This window comes from Malassezia restricta, chromosome IV (genome assembly GCF_003290485.1).
Source record: "Malassezia restricta chromosome IV, complete sequence".
NCBI lineage: Eukaryota > Fungi > Basidiomycota > Malasseziomycetes > Malasseziales > Malasseziaceae > Malassezia > Malassezia restricta.
In genome coordinates this window covers 67333-83355 of record NC_040196.1, presented here as the reverse complement: position 1 = coordinate 83355, position 16023 = coordinate 67333, and the positions used below count along the sequence as shown (strand labels likewise).

The 16023-nt window shown below is 56.3% G+C and overlaps 6 protein-coding genes across 6 annotated transcripts; 2 read left to right on the top strand and 4 right to left on the bottom strand.

The window, feature by feature from the left end:
• Positions 1-8: 8 nt before the first annotated feature.
• MRET_2414 (uncharacterized protein) lies at positions 9-545 on the top strand (the record flags this gene model as incomplete). The annotated part of the gene is made up of 1 exon (XM_027629041.1): positions 9-545. One exon carries the CDS (start codon positions 9-11, stop codon positions 543-545), a length of 537 nt encoding a protein of 178 aa, XP_027484875.1.
• On the bottom strand, positions 542-8050 carry MRET_2413 (U3 small nucleolar RNA-associated protein 20; the record flags this gene model as incomplete). The annotated part of the gene is made up of 1 exon (XM_027629040.1): positions 542-8050. The coding sequence occupies one exon, from the start codon at positions 8048-8050 to the stop codon at positions 542-544; it is 7509 nt and encodes a 2502-aa protein (XP_027484896.1).
• Positions 8051-8126: 76 nt separating this feature from the next.
• On the top strand, positions 8127-9956 carry MRET_2412 (protein KRI1; the record flags this gene model as incomplete). Its single annotated transcript, XM_027629039.1, has 1 exon — positions 8127-9956. One exon carries the CDS (start codon positions 8127-8129, stop codon positions 9954-9956), a length of 1830 nt encoding a protein of 609 aa, XP_027484971.1.
• A 10-nt stretch (positions 9957-9966) lies between these two features.
• On the bottom strand, positions 9967-11628 carry MRET_2411 (farnesyl-diphosphate farnesyltransferase; the record flags this gene model as incomplete). Its single annotated transcript, XM_027629038.1, has 1 exon — positions 9967-11628. One exon carries the CDS (start codon positions 11626-11628, stop codon positions 9967-9969), a length of 1662 nt encoding a protein of 553 aa, XP_027484970.1.
• Positions 11629-12062: 434 nt separating this feature from the next.
• MRET_2410 (uncharacterized protein) lies at positions 12063-12575 on the bottom strand (the record flags this gene model as incomplete). The annotated part of the gene is made up of 1 exon (XM_027629037.1): positions 12063-12575. The coding sequence occupies one exon, from the start codon at positions 12573-12575 to the stop codon at positions 12063-12065; it is 513 nt and encodes a 170-aa protein (XP_027484969.1).
• A 360-nt stretch (positions 12576-12935) lies between these two features.
• Positions 12936-15842, bottom strand: MRET_2409 (AT-rich interactive domain protein; the record flags this gene model as incomplete). Its single annotated transcript, XM_027629036.1, has 1 exon — positions 12936-15842. The coding sequence occupies one exon, from the start codon at positions 15840-15842 to the stop codon at positions 12936-12938; it is 2907 nt and encodes a 968-aa protein (XP_027485099.1).
• Positions 15843-16023: the final 181 nt, after the last annotated feature.

Sequence of the window (16023 nt, the reverse complement as noted above, 5' to 3'; positions counted from 1 at the left end):
GGCTTGGTATGTCGCTGTTTGTCCGAGTCCAGGGCCCGACGGCGCATGGCGCGTTGTGGCGACTGAGTCCGTCGCACATGCTGGCGATGCTTTCGTTCTTTGCGCGGCAGTGGGGCGAGATTTCGTACGTGTCGTTCCCGCGCGCACGCGGACAAGGCCGTCTGCTGGGCTATGGCACTGTGACGTTTGCCGACGCCAAGAGTGTGCCGCGAGTGCTGCAGGCTGCGGCGCAGCAGCATGGACGATTGCGCATCCCGTTCTCGACGCAGCTAGAGGATCCGGAGTCTATTGCGTACGCCAGTCTGGCGGAGTGCGATCGAGCGCTGACAGCCTCGCCGTCGCTTCGCGATAGTGTCGCGATGCATGCGCCGCTGGCGCCCAGTGCAAAGAATACGTCGTATGATTGCTTCTACGTGAAGGTTGAGCGAAGTGAGAAGCCCTTTCCACAGGCGCCTATGCGGCGCCCCACACCCCTTGTGCGCAAGTTTGACGGCTTCAGTGGGCAGTGGGCAGAGCGCGTCGCGTACTGGGCCAAGAAGCGCTAGTCGGTCTTTTTGGTCCGTTTGCCAGATTGCCGTATGTCGCGAAAGTGCGCGTGCTTGCGTTTTCGGCTCTCGTGCTTTGCTGTATTGCGCGATGCACGCCGCTTGGCGGCCCGCTCAGGGTCCATGACGTCTTCCATCAGCCGCTCGTGCTTGCGGACGCGCCGCTTCTCGAGACGCGTCTGCTTGACGTGAGCATAGGCCCGTGTAAAGGCGGTGGTCTCGACTTGTGCTTGGATGAGGTCTTGCACCTCGCTCGCGAGTGTCTTGAGATCGTCGGGTGCCTGCTCGTCGTCCGTGACGCGTTGGAGGGGCGAGAGAATGTGCACGAGAAAGTGGGTGGTGATCGACGCATCGAGCTGTGTCGCCATCGCTGCAAACCATTTGAGGACGGCACCGACGCGCTGTGGACCTGAAGCCGGTCTTGTGTGGCCGTCGTCAAGCCGTGCTGTGTGCGACAGCTTCGTATACAACCAGGCGAGACGAGGAGCGACATCGTCCTCGACGTCGTCGCTGTCGCTGTCCTCGACACCATCCGCGTCGCCATTGGCAAACGCCTTGCCGAGAAAGACGAGGTTGCGCACGATTTGGAGGACAAGAGCGTCGTCGAGAAAGGCGCTGTACAGCTGTGCCACGAGCTGCCGAGCGGCACGGACGTACTCGCTCGCGTCGAGGGTATGGCCCGCGGCAAAGTACGCGCCGAGGACGCGGCATGCCGCGATACGGCACCAGGCGTGCGGCAGCGTAAGCAGAGTGAGGACGTGGGGTATACAGGCGGCGAGCGAGGTCCATGCATGGGCGTCCCGCGCCAGTGTCTGCATGGTTTGGAGGGCCTGGTAGGTCAGATGCCATGACACGACATCCTCGTCCATGGCCTCGGCGCTGTGGGTGAGCACATGAGCCACAGCGGTAGCTGCGTCCTGGGCCGCCCAGGCAGGGCACTCGGACGCTGCGGCAATGTCATACACGCGTAAAGCCACGGCAGCGAGTTTCTGAGCTTGGGGCGTGCCTTGCGCCATGGCCCACGGCCGGGTCATGCGCAGGAGTCCATCGCGCTCGTTGGCTGGCAAGACATGCAGGAGTGTGCCGAGCACATCGGCCGCTTGCTTTCTGCAGGCTGTCGATTCTTCGTTCGCCAGCTGCATCACGAGAGCCACAAAGAAGAGTTGTGCGTACTGAGCGACGACTTCTGGTGAGAACTTGGCGAGGATCGCGCCGACGAGCTCCAGGACGCTGCGCCGGCCGCCTTCGCTTTCGTAGGCGAGATGCTTCGCGAGGAACTCGAGCTGGTTCTTGAGACGGCCGTGGCCCTGTGGATAGTCGAGGAGGAAGGCGAGGTACAAGGACCGGCACACCTCGCGGACTTGCGCGTCGTGACTCGTGACGAGCAGCTCGGCGATGCGGTCCATGACATCGTAGATCTCAGGCACGACAAACGCGCGTGACACGATGGCGCGCAGTAGAGCAAAGATGCTGCCCTGGGACTCGGGCGCGTCCAGGTCCGACGACACGAGGTGCAAGAGCTCGGTGAGGTGCTGAGCTGGTGGCGCTTTAGCGCGGCCTTCGCGAATGACCACAGAGAGAGCACGGAGTGTCGTTTGTGCGATGGCGGAGTGAATGCCGCCGGCATGCCGGAGAAGTACGAGCATCTGCTTTTGCATGACGGGCAGAGCCTCATCCAGCGTGGGCAGTGGGCACCGTGCGAGGGCCGCAGCGGCACGCAAGCCACGCTCGACGACAGGTGCATGGCGCGCATACAGCGTCTCGCCGACCGCCCGAATCAGCGGCACGAGCTTGGCGACCGTGTCTTGGTCGTGCATGTCGAAGCGCGAGCGACGAAGTGCGGTCGTGAGCAGATCGAGGCCAAGCTCGACAAACAGATGAGCGTTTTGTGCGAGGTGGGGCGCTTGATCGACGCGGCTTTGGAGTGCCTTTTCACCGCGGGCAATGAGGGTGTAGCACAGCACGAGGAACGCTTGAGCATCGAGATGCGGATTCGCACTCATGCCGGATGCGATGCGGTGCAGACATTCGTGTGCGGTGTGCACGACCTTGGGCTCGATGGACGTGGCGAGGACGCCGCGCAGGGGGATGAGGAGCTCTTGCAGAGACGCTGGATCGGCGAGACGAGCGAGGTGCTCAAATGAGTCGAGACTCTTGCTCTGCCGCAGCTCCCTGACTTTGGTGCGGAACTCGACGGTCACGCGGTCTTCACTGGTGAGGCCAAACAGGTCTTCCATGACGGCCTCGGTGATATCACGCACGCCGCGGTCCAGCAGTGTGAGAGGCGGTGCGTCCCCGGTGCTGAGCGCGACAAGCAGGCTGTGAATCGTGTAAGCACATACGGCTAGTTGCGGGCCGCGAGTGAGCATGCGCCGGAGCTCGTGCACGACGTCCGGCAGGTACGTCGCGCCGATCGCCTGCAGCATTTGGAGGGCGATCGCTCGGCATGTATCGCGCGTCGACTGGAGCTTGCTGCGGAGGGCACGGCCCAGCTCGCCAAACACCTTGAACAGCTCGACGGGGCGGCGGTCCGCCGGGAGATGCAGCGCCAGACGCGCGGCTCCGACAATGAGGGGCAGACGGGGTGGCAGACGGTTTTCATCCGCATGCAGGGCCTCGTAGAGAGGCGGAAGGACACGCGTCGAGATCGTAGTGGCAAGGTGCAGGGACACGGCGGCCGGCGGCCCGTCGGGCTGTGTCGGTGTCGCATCCTCATCCACATGGTCCACGTGCTGGGTGCAGTCGAAGTGGAACGCTTCCAGCACACCGACAATGCCACGCACGTGCAGTCGTTCCGTAGCGGACGTGTCGTCCTTCGCCACATGTTCCTGGAGCTCGCGTAGGAAGCGCTTGAGCCAAAAGTAGTAGTGGCCCCACTGCAGGTGCGAGGCCATGCGGCGGATGCACGCAAGGGCCTCGTTCGCCATGTTCATGTCGATGCCACCGGAGGCGTTGGGCAGCAGAAAGTGCCAGACGAGCGGGACGAGGAGCTCAGAGAGCGTCTTGCTGCGCAGCTGACTCGCTGCGTCTGCGAGGCGGTGCATGGCGCGCACGCGGCGGTGCGCTTGGATATGGAAGAGATTCGTGAATACACTTGCTTCGTCGTCGCCGGCAAGGAGGACGTGCAGCTCCGCCAACGGCGGCAGGTGCGTGTGCAGCTCGGCGACGGCGACGCCCAGCACGTTGAACAGCTCCTTGCGCACGGGCTCAGCGCGCGTGTGCAGGCGGCGGTACACGGACGGCAGGAACACGTCGCGCACCAGGGGGAGGGTATCCACGCTCACGGACGCTTTGACAAAGTGCTGGAGCAGCGCAGCGGCATTCGTACGGAGCACGAGCTCGTCGGTGTCCATCACGAAAAAAAGGGCCTGGTACAGGAGAGCATGCCATTCGCGGGCGTCGATGGCTGGGCTAGGAGCGAGGATGGCGTCCCATGCCTCGAGACGCGTATCCATATCCGGCTCATGCAGCTTGTGGTACGCATTGAGCTGTGCGACCCATGTCGTGACGCGCTTCAGACCATGGTCAATGTTGGCGAGCTCAGACAACGCCAGGGTGTACTGCGCGCGTGCAGGCGGCGACTGGAGCTCAGCTCCGAGGCGCGCAAAGAGAGCGTACAGCACGTCGACGTCCGGGCCGGCATGCCCGGCGCGCGGCAGGAGGAGAGTCACCGTGCGCAGGAGTTCCGTCTTGACGCGTTCTTGCACGGCGCGTGCACTGTGCTCCATGAGCGGCACGAGCAGATGAAGTACGGCGGCTGCCTCGTCGGCCCTCGTCATGTGCGGCGCCAGGTATGACATGGTGCTGAGCTCTTTGCGCAGGAGCTCATCACGTTCGCGCGAGGCGAGTTCGTAGGCGAACGACGCGTGTACCGTGTGTCGAACGAGTGGCACAAGGTGCGTGAGCAGCGCAGGCGCTGTGGGCGCCACAATCACGTCGCGAACTTCGTCGTCGTCGCTCGCCGCGTCGTGAATACGCTCAGCGATATCCAAGATCGTGTGCGCCACAGCAGGCTTGATACTCGCGCTCGACAGACCGGCATACACGCCGCTCAGGACGCGCTCGTCGCTGAGGAAGCACAACAGGGTCGAGTGCTGCGAGGCCCATGCGTTGCACAGATCCAAGAGGGACGATGGCGATTGGACACTGTCCTCGGCGAACGTCTTCAGACGCGGGAGTACAATGTCGTCGAGGATGCGCGTGCGGAACGGCGCCCAGTCGACGTGGGCGTAGCGCACAAGATCAGCAAGTCGCCGAAGGGCCGTCCGGCGGAGCAGGCGCATCGTCGGATCGCTGGGCTCGGCGCTCGCTGCGATCGCAATGACCACATGCACGAAGCGCGGCATCGAGGGAGCAAGCGGCTTGCCTAGATGCTCGAGAACGTCGCCCAGCAGACCGAGGAAACCGAGCTGCTTGCGTGGCTCAGGGAGACGATCCGCAAACGACGTCAGCATGAGGTCAGCTAGCAGGCCCAGCTCATCGGGCGCACACTCGAATAGCGCCGCAAGAATGGCCGTGCGCCGCGCGCCTTGGCCTGCCCCACTCGTGCGCAGACCGCGCCGTGAGACCAGCATGCCATACAGGAGGCGCAGGATGACCTGCATCGTCAGCGGCCGTGCCGAGCCCCACTGCTCGGACGAGGCGGACAAATCGAGCTGCGCAAGGGTGTCGCGGAACTTGGCGGGCTCGAGAAGCGCATGCAGTTTCTCCGTGTGCGCAACGAGCCATGCGTCTCGCCACGTCAGAAGGCAGTCCAGAGCCGCACGCTGCACGACCAGCTCCGGATCCGCACACAGAGCCAGGAACCGCGCCTTCATGTCAGCCGCGTCGTGCATCCGTGCAGCGTGATGGAAGGCACCAAACACATCGAGAATGAGACGCAGGCGCTCAGCACGCAGCGCCGTCGGCATGACCGCCTCGTCAGCATCGACGATGGACGTCCACTGCGCTTGGACATGCGGCACAAACGCTGCACTGTGCCGCTCAGGCAGCGATACGTGCTGCGCATACAGACGCAGTATCTCGCTCGCATAGTGTGCAACGTCCAGTCGCACATCCGGCGCTGCGCTGCGCGCATGCAGCATGTCTTGCGCCATAGTCGTGGGCGACGTGCTCGTAAGGCATAGGTGCCGCTGCATCCACTGCCACCGCTGCTGCCAGGCGGCATCGGTCAGCGAAGCAAGGGCCGTGGTCTCCACGTCCTCCTCAGCCTCTGACTCCACAGAAGCAGGCACTCGAAGCGTGCCTTGCTGGAGAAGAGCCTCCGTCATACGGAGCTCGGCGAACGAGACACGCCACACGGACTCGGGCACCGCTGAGCACAGGGCTACGAGCGTATCACGACTCGCGGCCCACACTGGCCGGAAATTGAGCCGGAGCGTGCCGACCGTATAGTGCACGAGTGCTTCGAGCTGTATGTCGTCGCGCGCAAGGACGCGGCATGCCTCGCGCTGCGTCTGTCGCAGTTTAGTGTTGCGCGTCGCGATCGTTTGGACTTCGAGTGCCATGCCCTCAACATCGGAGAGCATCTTGAATACGTTGGTCGTGTCGTGTACCGTCGACGCAAGGATATCGAGAGCCGCACGCACGAGAACGCGGTCCGAGTCGCGGATGGCGTCAGTGAGACAAGGCCATACGACCGACACGTCGAGCTGACGCTGGGACATGCGCACCATGTCAGCCATGGCCGGGAGCACGGCACGATTCGGTTGGAGCAGACGCACAAACGTGTTCGTATCCGCCAGCATGTCACTGATCGCGCGCGTTGCTTTGCAGCGCACAAGAGACGCCATCAGAATGCCCAGCACGTCGGCGTCCTTAGCCGCATGGATGCACCGCACTAGCGACGTCGCGAGCGTATCGATGTGCGCTGGAAAGAGGTATGCGAGTGGGACAGCCAGCAGGCACTCCCACCCAGCGGTATCCAGCGAGGTGCGCTCGAGGTGCTCGGCAAGGGCATCAATACGGCGCTGGACAGTGTGGCGCATGCGCTTCGCCCAGCGGAGGACCACCGTCGTTGGCGGCGCCTCGAGGAGCGGCGCCAAGTGACCTTGAGACTCGAGCTGCACTAGCAGCGCCAAAGCGGACGCCTCGTCCACTTCCAACGCTCGAGTCGTGGCATCAAGGGCACCTGGCAGGCCAAAGGCGCGAAAGCTGCGCCATGCCACGGCGGGATCGCTGAGGACGCGGATCAGGCCATGCAGCGCTGACCAAGGCACAGCAAAGTGGTCGCGAGTCGGCCGCTGTGCAAAGGCATCTAGTAGGCGCTTGCCATGCGATGTCATGTCCTGGACACGTGCACGGAGAAGCGCCGCAGATACGAGTGCCGTATACGCCTCGAGGAGCGGTACATGGTCCGCGGTCCACACAAGTCGCTCGTCCAGGTGCAGGAGCCATCCTAGTAGGCGCGCCTCAGCGTCATCAGATACGCGCGTCCCTTTTCGTGTGCCCACAGCTGTCGTGATCCACACCAGCTGCGTATGTAAAGCGTCGCCAGATGCGTCAGCACACAGAAGCATATCAAAGACAGGGTCCATGTCCTCCGCATGGGCGTGATGCACCAACGAGGTGATGATCCATGATCCAAGGCGGCGGACCAACTCAACAGGCTGCGCATCCAGCACAAGCACACAGGACAGCATCTCTCGAGTTCTTGAGTGCAGGGTATGGGAGGCGGACTGGCAGCTATTCGCCCATGTGGCAGCGATCCCCTCTGCCGATGCGTCATCGGCATCAGCGATCATGCGTGCCTGGAGTGCATGGAGGTGAGAGATGGGCGCCTTGCGGATAAGATGAGATAGAGCTTCCGTAGCAAAGCGCCATGCATGAGATGTGGTCTGCTTGTCGATCAAGACGCCACGCACAATCGACCAGCTCGTAAGTAGGATATCGGGAGCGTCAGTTCGCATGAGCGACGACACGGCACGAAAAAGCCATGCAGCACTGTGGAAGGCGCGCTCAACAATCCGAGCAGCTAGTGCATCGTCGCCGTGCGTCAGGTTCTTGTGCATCGTGCACGAAGCACGCAACACGGCGGTAAGAAGCCTTTGGTACACATGCAAAAACTCAGGTCCTAGGTCAAAGGCCATGCGCGGCACAAGATCCAAGAGCGCGTCCCATGCGAGCCAGTGCTGCGTGTCGCTAAGGAACGTGTCGAGCGCAGCGGCGATCTCGTCGCGGTGGTGCAGGAGCAGCACGAGAGACTGGGCCATGGGCATAACACGCGCATGGAATGTGTGGAATGGTAGACTCAGGTTCAGCTCGTACCACTGCTCAAGCGCCGTGCCAAACGCCGTGCTGTGTATGTCGGACGCCTCGGCCACGGTCGAGACATCGGCTGCGCCTGTCGCTTCAGCAAACACACTCGCAGGCGCATCCAGGCCCGACACTTGTAGGCCCGATGCTGCACCCCATGTGGTACCAGACTCACGCGCCAGGTCGATATTGATATGCTTGAGCCGCTCGTGGAACGACACATAGCGGTGAACGCCTGGAGTGTCGCCCATCGTAGCTGTAAGAAAAAAAGGTGGTGGAGCTACAACTTTTTTTGCTCGGCCGATCAGCGCACGACCTCTAACGACGATGGTAGACCTGTTTGAAGACGCAGCCGAGGCGCCAGACGAGCAGCAGCTCTCCATCAACCAGTCGTATGCTGAAAGGTATCAACATAACAAGCGGAGAGTACATCTTGAGCAGCTTCAGCAGAAATACGGAGAAGAAGAGGGGGACAGTGACGAGTCGGACTCAGAAGATGTGACCGAGGACGAGGACGGCGAGCAGCTCACACCTCAGGTGGATGCGGCGATTCTGCGCACACTGCAGCGCATTCGAGAAAAAGGAAGTGATCTGTATGATGCAGATAATCGTGTGTTCGATATCGAGCAGGCGCAGCTAAGGAAAGGAGCACCGAGTGCTAGGAGCAGCAGCTCAAAAAAAATGACGCTGCAAGACTACCAACGCAGCCGCGTGCTCGATGCCATGAAGAACTCGAGCGATCCTGCCAAAGACATTGCAGATGCTACTATGCGTCAACCAGAGCCGGCCATCGACACGAAGATGCCAGCAACGCATGACGCCGAGCAGGAAGCCATCCGTGCCGAGTTCCTCGATGCAGCACGGGAAGACGGCGAGGACGACGACTTGTTTCACGTTCGTAAGGCTGATGGTGAAGATACATACCGTTCGGCATTGATGAATGCGCTCGGCAACGAGGGTAATGAGGACCAGATTCGCAGCCTGCTCCGAGATCACACCGACGATGCATCGCGGTCCAAAGAAAGCGAAGACTTCTTAATGAATTACATCATGAATCGCGGATGGGTCGACACTGATCTGCCGACGACTGCACCAAATGCCCGCGATTGGGAAGCTGAGGCCGCAGAGCTTGAATCGGAGGCTTCGTTCGACTCGGCAGCTGATGCATTTGAGCATGCCTACAACTTCCGCTTTGAAGATCCATCTCTTGCTCAAAAAGCATTCGCCATTGATAGCTTTCCAAGACATACGGAAGACTCTATCCGAAGACCAGATGACCGTCGTAAAAAGGCACGGCACGAGCGAACTGAGCGCAAAAAGAGCGAGAAAAAGACCAAGATGCGAGAGCTTGAGCAGCTCAAGGCTCTCAAGCGCCAGGAAATCGCCGAAAAGCTCAAGAAGCTGCGTCAAGTATCAGGCAGTGACAACCGCATGGATGGACATGCATTCGATGGCGTAGACTTCGACAAGGACTTTGACCCCGAGGAGCATGATCGGCTCATGCAGGCGCAATTCGATGATGCATACTATGCCCAAGCCGACAATGACAAGCCACAGTGGGATCAAGACATTGACGAAATTATTGCGGCTGAGTCTAAGCCGGAGAAAAAGAGCAAAAAGAACAAGAACAGCGCAGAGGACGTCATGGACGCTGACTTTGTAGACGGTCAGGACACGAAGCTGTCCAAGAAGGAGCGCAAGGCACTTAAGAAGAAGGAGAAAAAAGCTGCCAAGAAGCAGCAAGACGCAGATGATGCCGTGGACGAAAATGACATGGATGCAGAAAAGATCGAGAATCGCGTGCCTGAGGCAGACCGCCAGAAAGAGGCCCGTGAGCTGATGGACGAGTACTACAACTTGGGCTACGAGGACATGATTGGTGATACACCGACGCGGTTCAAGTACGCATCTGTACCGAAGGACAGTTACGGTTTGAGTGCTGTCGATATCCTGATGGCAGATGACGCTGACCTGAACAACGTTGTGGGTCTCAAGCACATGCAACCATACCGCCGTGGACCGACCCGACCGGCCAACCTGAAAAAGCGCCTGAAGCGGTTCCGCGACGATATGGACGCGCGAGAACAGCCACAAGAGCAGCCGAAAAAGAAGCGGCTTGGCAGGAAAGAGAGGCAGCGGCTCAAAGAGAGTTCATAGCTATGAGTACCTAGTGTCCGTGGTAGACACGCATGTCTTCCATGGTAAGACTTCCAGCCTGGTCAAACAGAGAAGACCAGAACCTGTACCAGAACAGTGGGCTCAGCGTGATTTTCATGTCCCAGATACGCTCTCTGGCTAGTCGGTAGGAGTAATAGAGGAAGAGAGACAAGGGGTCCACGCGGCCCTCGATCGTGTACCACACAAACATCCAGCACCCGTAGGCAATCAAAATAATCAAGACAAGCGCTAGGCCGATCACCCCGAAGAGCATTTTGTACGCACCCTTGTCGGTTTCAAGAAGGCGCTCGGCCTCAGCCTCGGCACTAAGTTGTTGTTCCGACTTACCAAGGGCCTTGTACCGGATTTCGCGGTCGCGTGCAAACACCCACGACTGGTACGTGTGAGCCCGGATGTCTGAGTTCTTGTTACGGTACGCGCTGAGCACATACGATGGGAAGTTGTACTCGCACCACATTTGTATGCGCCCGAGCTCAACACACCAGCGGACATAGTTGGGATCATCGGCGCTCAGTTTCTGGTGGATTTCGCGCGCAAAGTTGAGAAAGATCGTTGCGACATCGCGTGGGTTTGTCGAGCGCAGAATTAGGCGCACGGCGAGGGACTTGCGGATTTTGACGTTCTTTTTGTACACGTCGGCATTCTCCACAAGTTTGCCGAGAGTCGCGATGGCCATGACCTGAGGTGTCGCGCAAAAGTTGAACACACTTTGGTCACGAAGCAGGATCAGGTACTCGAGTGAGCTCGTCACATGCGACATGGCATCAAGAAGCATAGCCGACAGCACTTGTCTTGCCTTCCGACCTTCAATCGTGTCGGCAAACTTGTACGAACCCGAACCGCGACGTGTTTCAATCACGCCACGTTGGACTTCGCCCTGGTGCGCAAACACACCGTCTGTACCCCAGCACTCCTTCGGCCAAAACGAACGGCCCTCGCGGCAGTCTTCGGCATAGTCGCGGATAATGTTTGTCTTTTGCAAGAATAGACCCATGTGATTCGACAGGGACAATTGTAGGCCAATGAGCGGTCTTTCAATTTGCGTCTGCACAAACAGTCCCGACAAGCCTTCACCTACAAGACCAGCAACAAAGTGGCAATACAGGTCATAGTCGCCCCACGTTTGCATCGTCAGGCCTGCCGGCGAGTTGCCCAGCTCAATGTAGGACGCCATTCCAGCACCCATGCGCGCACAAATGTCAGCAATGACAAAGCGGCATCCTTCGTTCAGAAGCTGGTACTCGTCAATTACCTTGTCGAACTCTACCAGAAGCTGGCGATCTTTCTCGTTCGGGCCACTGCCCGTGAAGTTCCAGCCCGGTTCGTTCAGTTTCTTATGGAAGTCCAGCAGAAGTGGGATCTTGACCTCAGGCTTCAGCGTCATGTCGTCTTCGACAGTGTCAAGTCCACGCAGTACGAGATAGAAGATGCAAATGACGCGACTCAGCTCACCTTTCAGCTCCTTGATCACAGCAGCAAAGCTACGACTCGTCGCATCCAGGAATGACCAGCACGCCCGCATGCGCTCACGATCAAAGCCACTTGCCTCAGGATTCCGCCTGAAGTCGTGCACAGGATCACGCCATACTTTATATGTGATCAGAGAACGGAGCTCCGACGGATGCGTCACCGCAAGCTTCACGTACTCCATGCTTGCCAAGTGTAAGAGCTAAAGACGGATCGCGCGCCACATGTGTCTAGGCTCGTCGAAATCACGTGGCCATAGCCGTTAAAAAAGGTGCGTGCATAAATGAGCTTTCCAGCATGGATCCATTACTGGAAGCTCCGTTGCGGTTGGCTTCAATCAGCTCGCCCAAAGGCGTTTCTACGACACAAGCAAAAGATGCGGTTAAATTTTTTATCGAGGACTACAAGCTTCGCGCTGGAAACAACACCAATAGCTCTGCCCCTGACACACAGGATGTGTCAAACTCGGGTGGTGTCCTTATGAGCCAGCTCATTCAGCTCTGCAATGGCCTCGATGCGTCGTCCAAGTGACGAATAGATACCTGTTCTAACATACATTTTTTCGGAATAGAGAACGCTGCGGAACAATGTATAGTGATTAGATTCATGCACGTCTGCCTACGCATTTGGTTGTGCTTCCGCCTTGTCTAACTCCTCGAGCATCCTTAAAAAATCTTGTTCCCATTGCTCTGACCCAAAGTCCTGAGGTTCGATTTTCACGGCCGGCGAAAGCGCCCTGCCGGTGAAGAAGACTTCGTACCAAGATAGATGGGGATGATGCACTTTGGTGGTCTCTTCCGCATCTTTTACAGCCATACCCTCGAACCCATAGTCAGACGGTCTTAGTCCAGCAAGGACTAGTTGTTTGCAGATGTTCGGTGTATCACTTAATGTGCGCCGCCGGCTAATACGTAGTTGATCGCGCAACCTTCTAAGAAGTTCACGCTGAATCATAAATTGACGATTGCGTTCATCACGAAGTCGAAGCTGAACTGTAGTGTTGAGAGCGAGGGATGTCACCACGGACAAAAATACAAAATCGGGTATTGCGCGAAAGATAACATCTTTGCTCAACCAAGACATGTCGCGATGTCTGCGAACGCACGCTGAGAAACGAACGTTTCGGTTCATTCGCGCGCCCACAGGGTACCGAGACCATTTGCAGAAAATCATTCATAAACTCTCATTTATTTCTACACATATATTAATGTTTTACATTACATGTATAGTGTAAAAATAAATTAAACATTGATTTTAAAATTAAATAAATAAAAATGTAAATATCATTTTGACGAATTTTAATAACTAATTATAATTTTATTCAGCAAGCTGAATTAATAACTCTCATTTAATAGATGCAAATAAAATATATATTTATAATTTTAGTGTTAGATAGAATTTTATTATGAATTTAATATTTTAACAATGTGTAAGCTCTGCATACATATGTAATTAGTATTTAAATCAATATAAACTGAAATATTGTCCATGCTATTTAAAAAAATCTTTCGACCACCAATCTTGATCGCTTTCCGATGTTAAATCGTTCAGCTTATTCTTGCTGTCCTCATTGGTCGCCTGTTCCCTCCACGCATCTGGCGCGGGTTTCAGAATTATCTTATCGAAAGATGTGAGTTTCGTATCAGAGGAGTGACTTGCATGGCGTTCGTCCGCATCATTTTTTAAGAAGGGTTCGTTAGTATACAAGGCAGTTGAGTATTCATTCCTTTGCTTAGTATCATGGAGCCCAATTTGGTAAGGGGCATCAATAGCCGTATAAATGAGAGACTCCAGACTAGTGTTTGGCCAAGACATGTCGTCCAACTGATGTCTCAAAACATCGACATTGAACTTGTTTGCCTTTGTTTGAGTTTCGACTGTGATAAGCTTATTCCAAGCTTTTTCAAGAAATTGTATCGGCGAATTTTGGGATAATTGCTCGTTTTGGATCTGTTCCGTCATTAGCTTGTTGATTGCCTGGCCAGGTACATCTTTGGGTTCAAGAGAGGACAACGCAGATACCCGGGGTATGTTAGATGTCTTCTCTTTGCCCGAAATCTTGAGTGGTTGAGTTGGTGATGTGGCGCTGTTGATCGGTGTCTTAATATTGGTAGCAGTGATTTCAATGTCGTCGTCGTCACCATCCTCTTTCATCTCTGCACTTCCCAAAGACATCTGCTTAGGTGCTGCTGTGACAGGTGATGTATTTTCTGCGCTTGATTCGACAGAGTGCGTAGCTTTTCGTTGAAGGAGTTCAGGCTGATCAGCCACAGCCTTGGCCATGACTTTTCGAGCCAGCTTCTCATCATGAATTCTAACGAAGCCGATACACCGTGTCATTTGAACCTTGAGCTTTTCCAAATCTGAAAGACGCATAATACATTTACGAGATGGTAAAAGTGCCAATTGATCTTCAAAGATATAAATCATAATTTTGACACGCTTCGCAGGCTCGAGATTCTGGGTCATGGCGAGGAACACCGGTAGCAAAGCCGACACGGTCGTCTTCAGAGAGACTAGTTGCTCCACTTGTTGGAGGATGATTGCTTTTTCGCTTTCAGGGATATCTTCAATGACAGGGAGCTTGGGACGGGACACAGAGAGACTCAGTTCCACTTTGTACAGCAATGAACGTGCCTCTTCCAGCATCCGGGTGGTAACGCGAATGGTAGGTCTTTTCGTTTTGTCCTTCGATGCAGTGTGGCTCTTCTCTGCAGTTTGATCGGAGGCCATGGACTGCGTGGACTTCTGTTCTTCTTGGGGCCATACGACCCTGGACGGCTTCCCGGCTGGTGTCTTTGGGCTCGCGAGAGAATATTGCGGTTTGGTTGTCGGAAGCTTGTCTGTTTCACTCAAGTCCACCGACAATGAAGGATCCTTTTGATAGGATGACAACGGAGGGCTGACTTGCTGGTTGGGACGCTGCATCATGGCGTCAAATACAGCATTGGGAGATATACCACTGTGGGGCATGGATGCAGACCCCTGGCTGGTTTGTGGCATATCTGGCACGTTGGTCTTGTTCATTTGGTGGGACATAGACATCTGGTGCACCATGGCCCGGTTCCACACTTCTTCGAATAGCTCAAGGTACGTTTTGTACACTTGCGCGACCTGAACAGCCAATGCAGAGACCTGGGCTTGGTTCAACGATACATAGCCCAAGGACCCTACTACAGTGTTCCAGAGTCCCTTTTGAGTCGTAATTTTGCTGCCACCCATCGACTGGACAGTATTGAAGAGTTGGTACAGATCAATAGGGTAACCGTTCACAATAGGGTTCATCTGAACCGGTTTGCCGTGCCGATGCTGTAGCACTGCAAGAGCTCGTTTGAATTGATCAGGTGTGATAGCCACGTTTGCCGCAGGCTGCGACGGGGTAGGCGCAGGCATTTTGGCCGGCATTTGGAACGAATTGGCTGGTGACATGTGTGAGGCTGCGTTCGGTGTATTCATCATATTCATCGAGGGCTTTGGCGCATTGTTGAAATTCGGCTGGGAAAAATTGGTCAGGGGTGAAGAAGTGGCATTGGCCATTAGATTTGGCGAAGACGAGTTAAAATTTTGCTGGTGCATTTGTGAACCCTGTGAGAGTTTCTGGATTATGGTTCCCTGCACACGAAGAAGCTCTTGGCGGTTATGCTGAAGCATTTGGCGCTCATGTTCGTGAATAGACGTTGCCAATTTCTGATCAATTTCAGCAAGTTTTTGCTGGATTTTCTGGATGAACTGCAAGCCTTGCAGCAAGTTCGCTTGTTGTTGGGGCTGCTGTACGTTGGCCGCATTGAGAAGCATGTTCATCTGGGGCATGTTAGGGCCAGCCGTGGGCTGTTGATTCGGCATCATCATTGGTGATTTTTTCATGGGTATGACTGGGCTCGAAGTAGACATCGATGGTTGCATCACTGGATTTTGTTGACTCGGTTGTATGCTTTCTTGCCCTAGGATCGCTCGCAGCTGTGCGAGCTGCATGGGTGATAATAGTCCTGCCTTTGCCTTGTTCACTAGGTCAGCTATAATGTTGACCGAGCCATTTGCCTGTCGTGGGGGTGGTGGTTGATGGGGTTGAGTTGAAGGCATAGGCATACTGGTGGGTATGGGCATGCCGGGTTGGAGTTGCGACATGATGGGTGATGGCATGTACTGATTTCCCTGTAAACCTGTCTGCATGGCAGAGTTTTTTTGATTCAGTATGGCTTGGATTTGCTGCGGTGTAATATTCGGCATAAAGTCTTGCTGCTGTTGCGCATTGGGGTAGCCCGAGAATCCGAGCTGCGGAGATTGGAAAGGCTGTTGCCCGGTCTGCATATGATGCTGCTGTTTCTGCTGCTGCACGTATTGAGCGAACTGTTGCTGAGAGTTGCCTTGGAAGACATTCCCTCCTGGCGGGAATGACATCAGCGTCACAGCGCCTAATGGGAAATGCAGTAGCCTGACCAGGTGCCATAATCCTCGTAGCCACGCCGCCTAATTTGACAACTCCACAATCTGACATAATGACACGACCCTCGGCCATAGCAAGACATGGCCGCGATAGACATAGCAGGGTAGATTCACGTCTATAGCATGGGTATGTGGC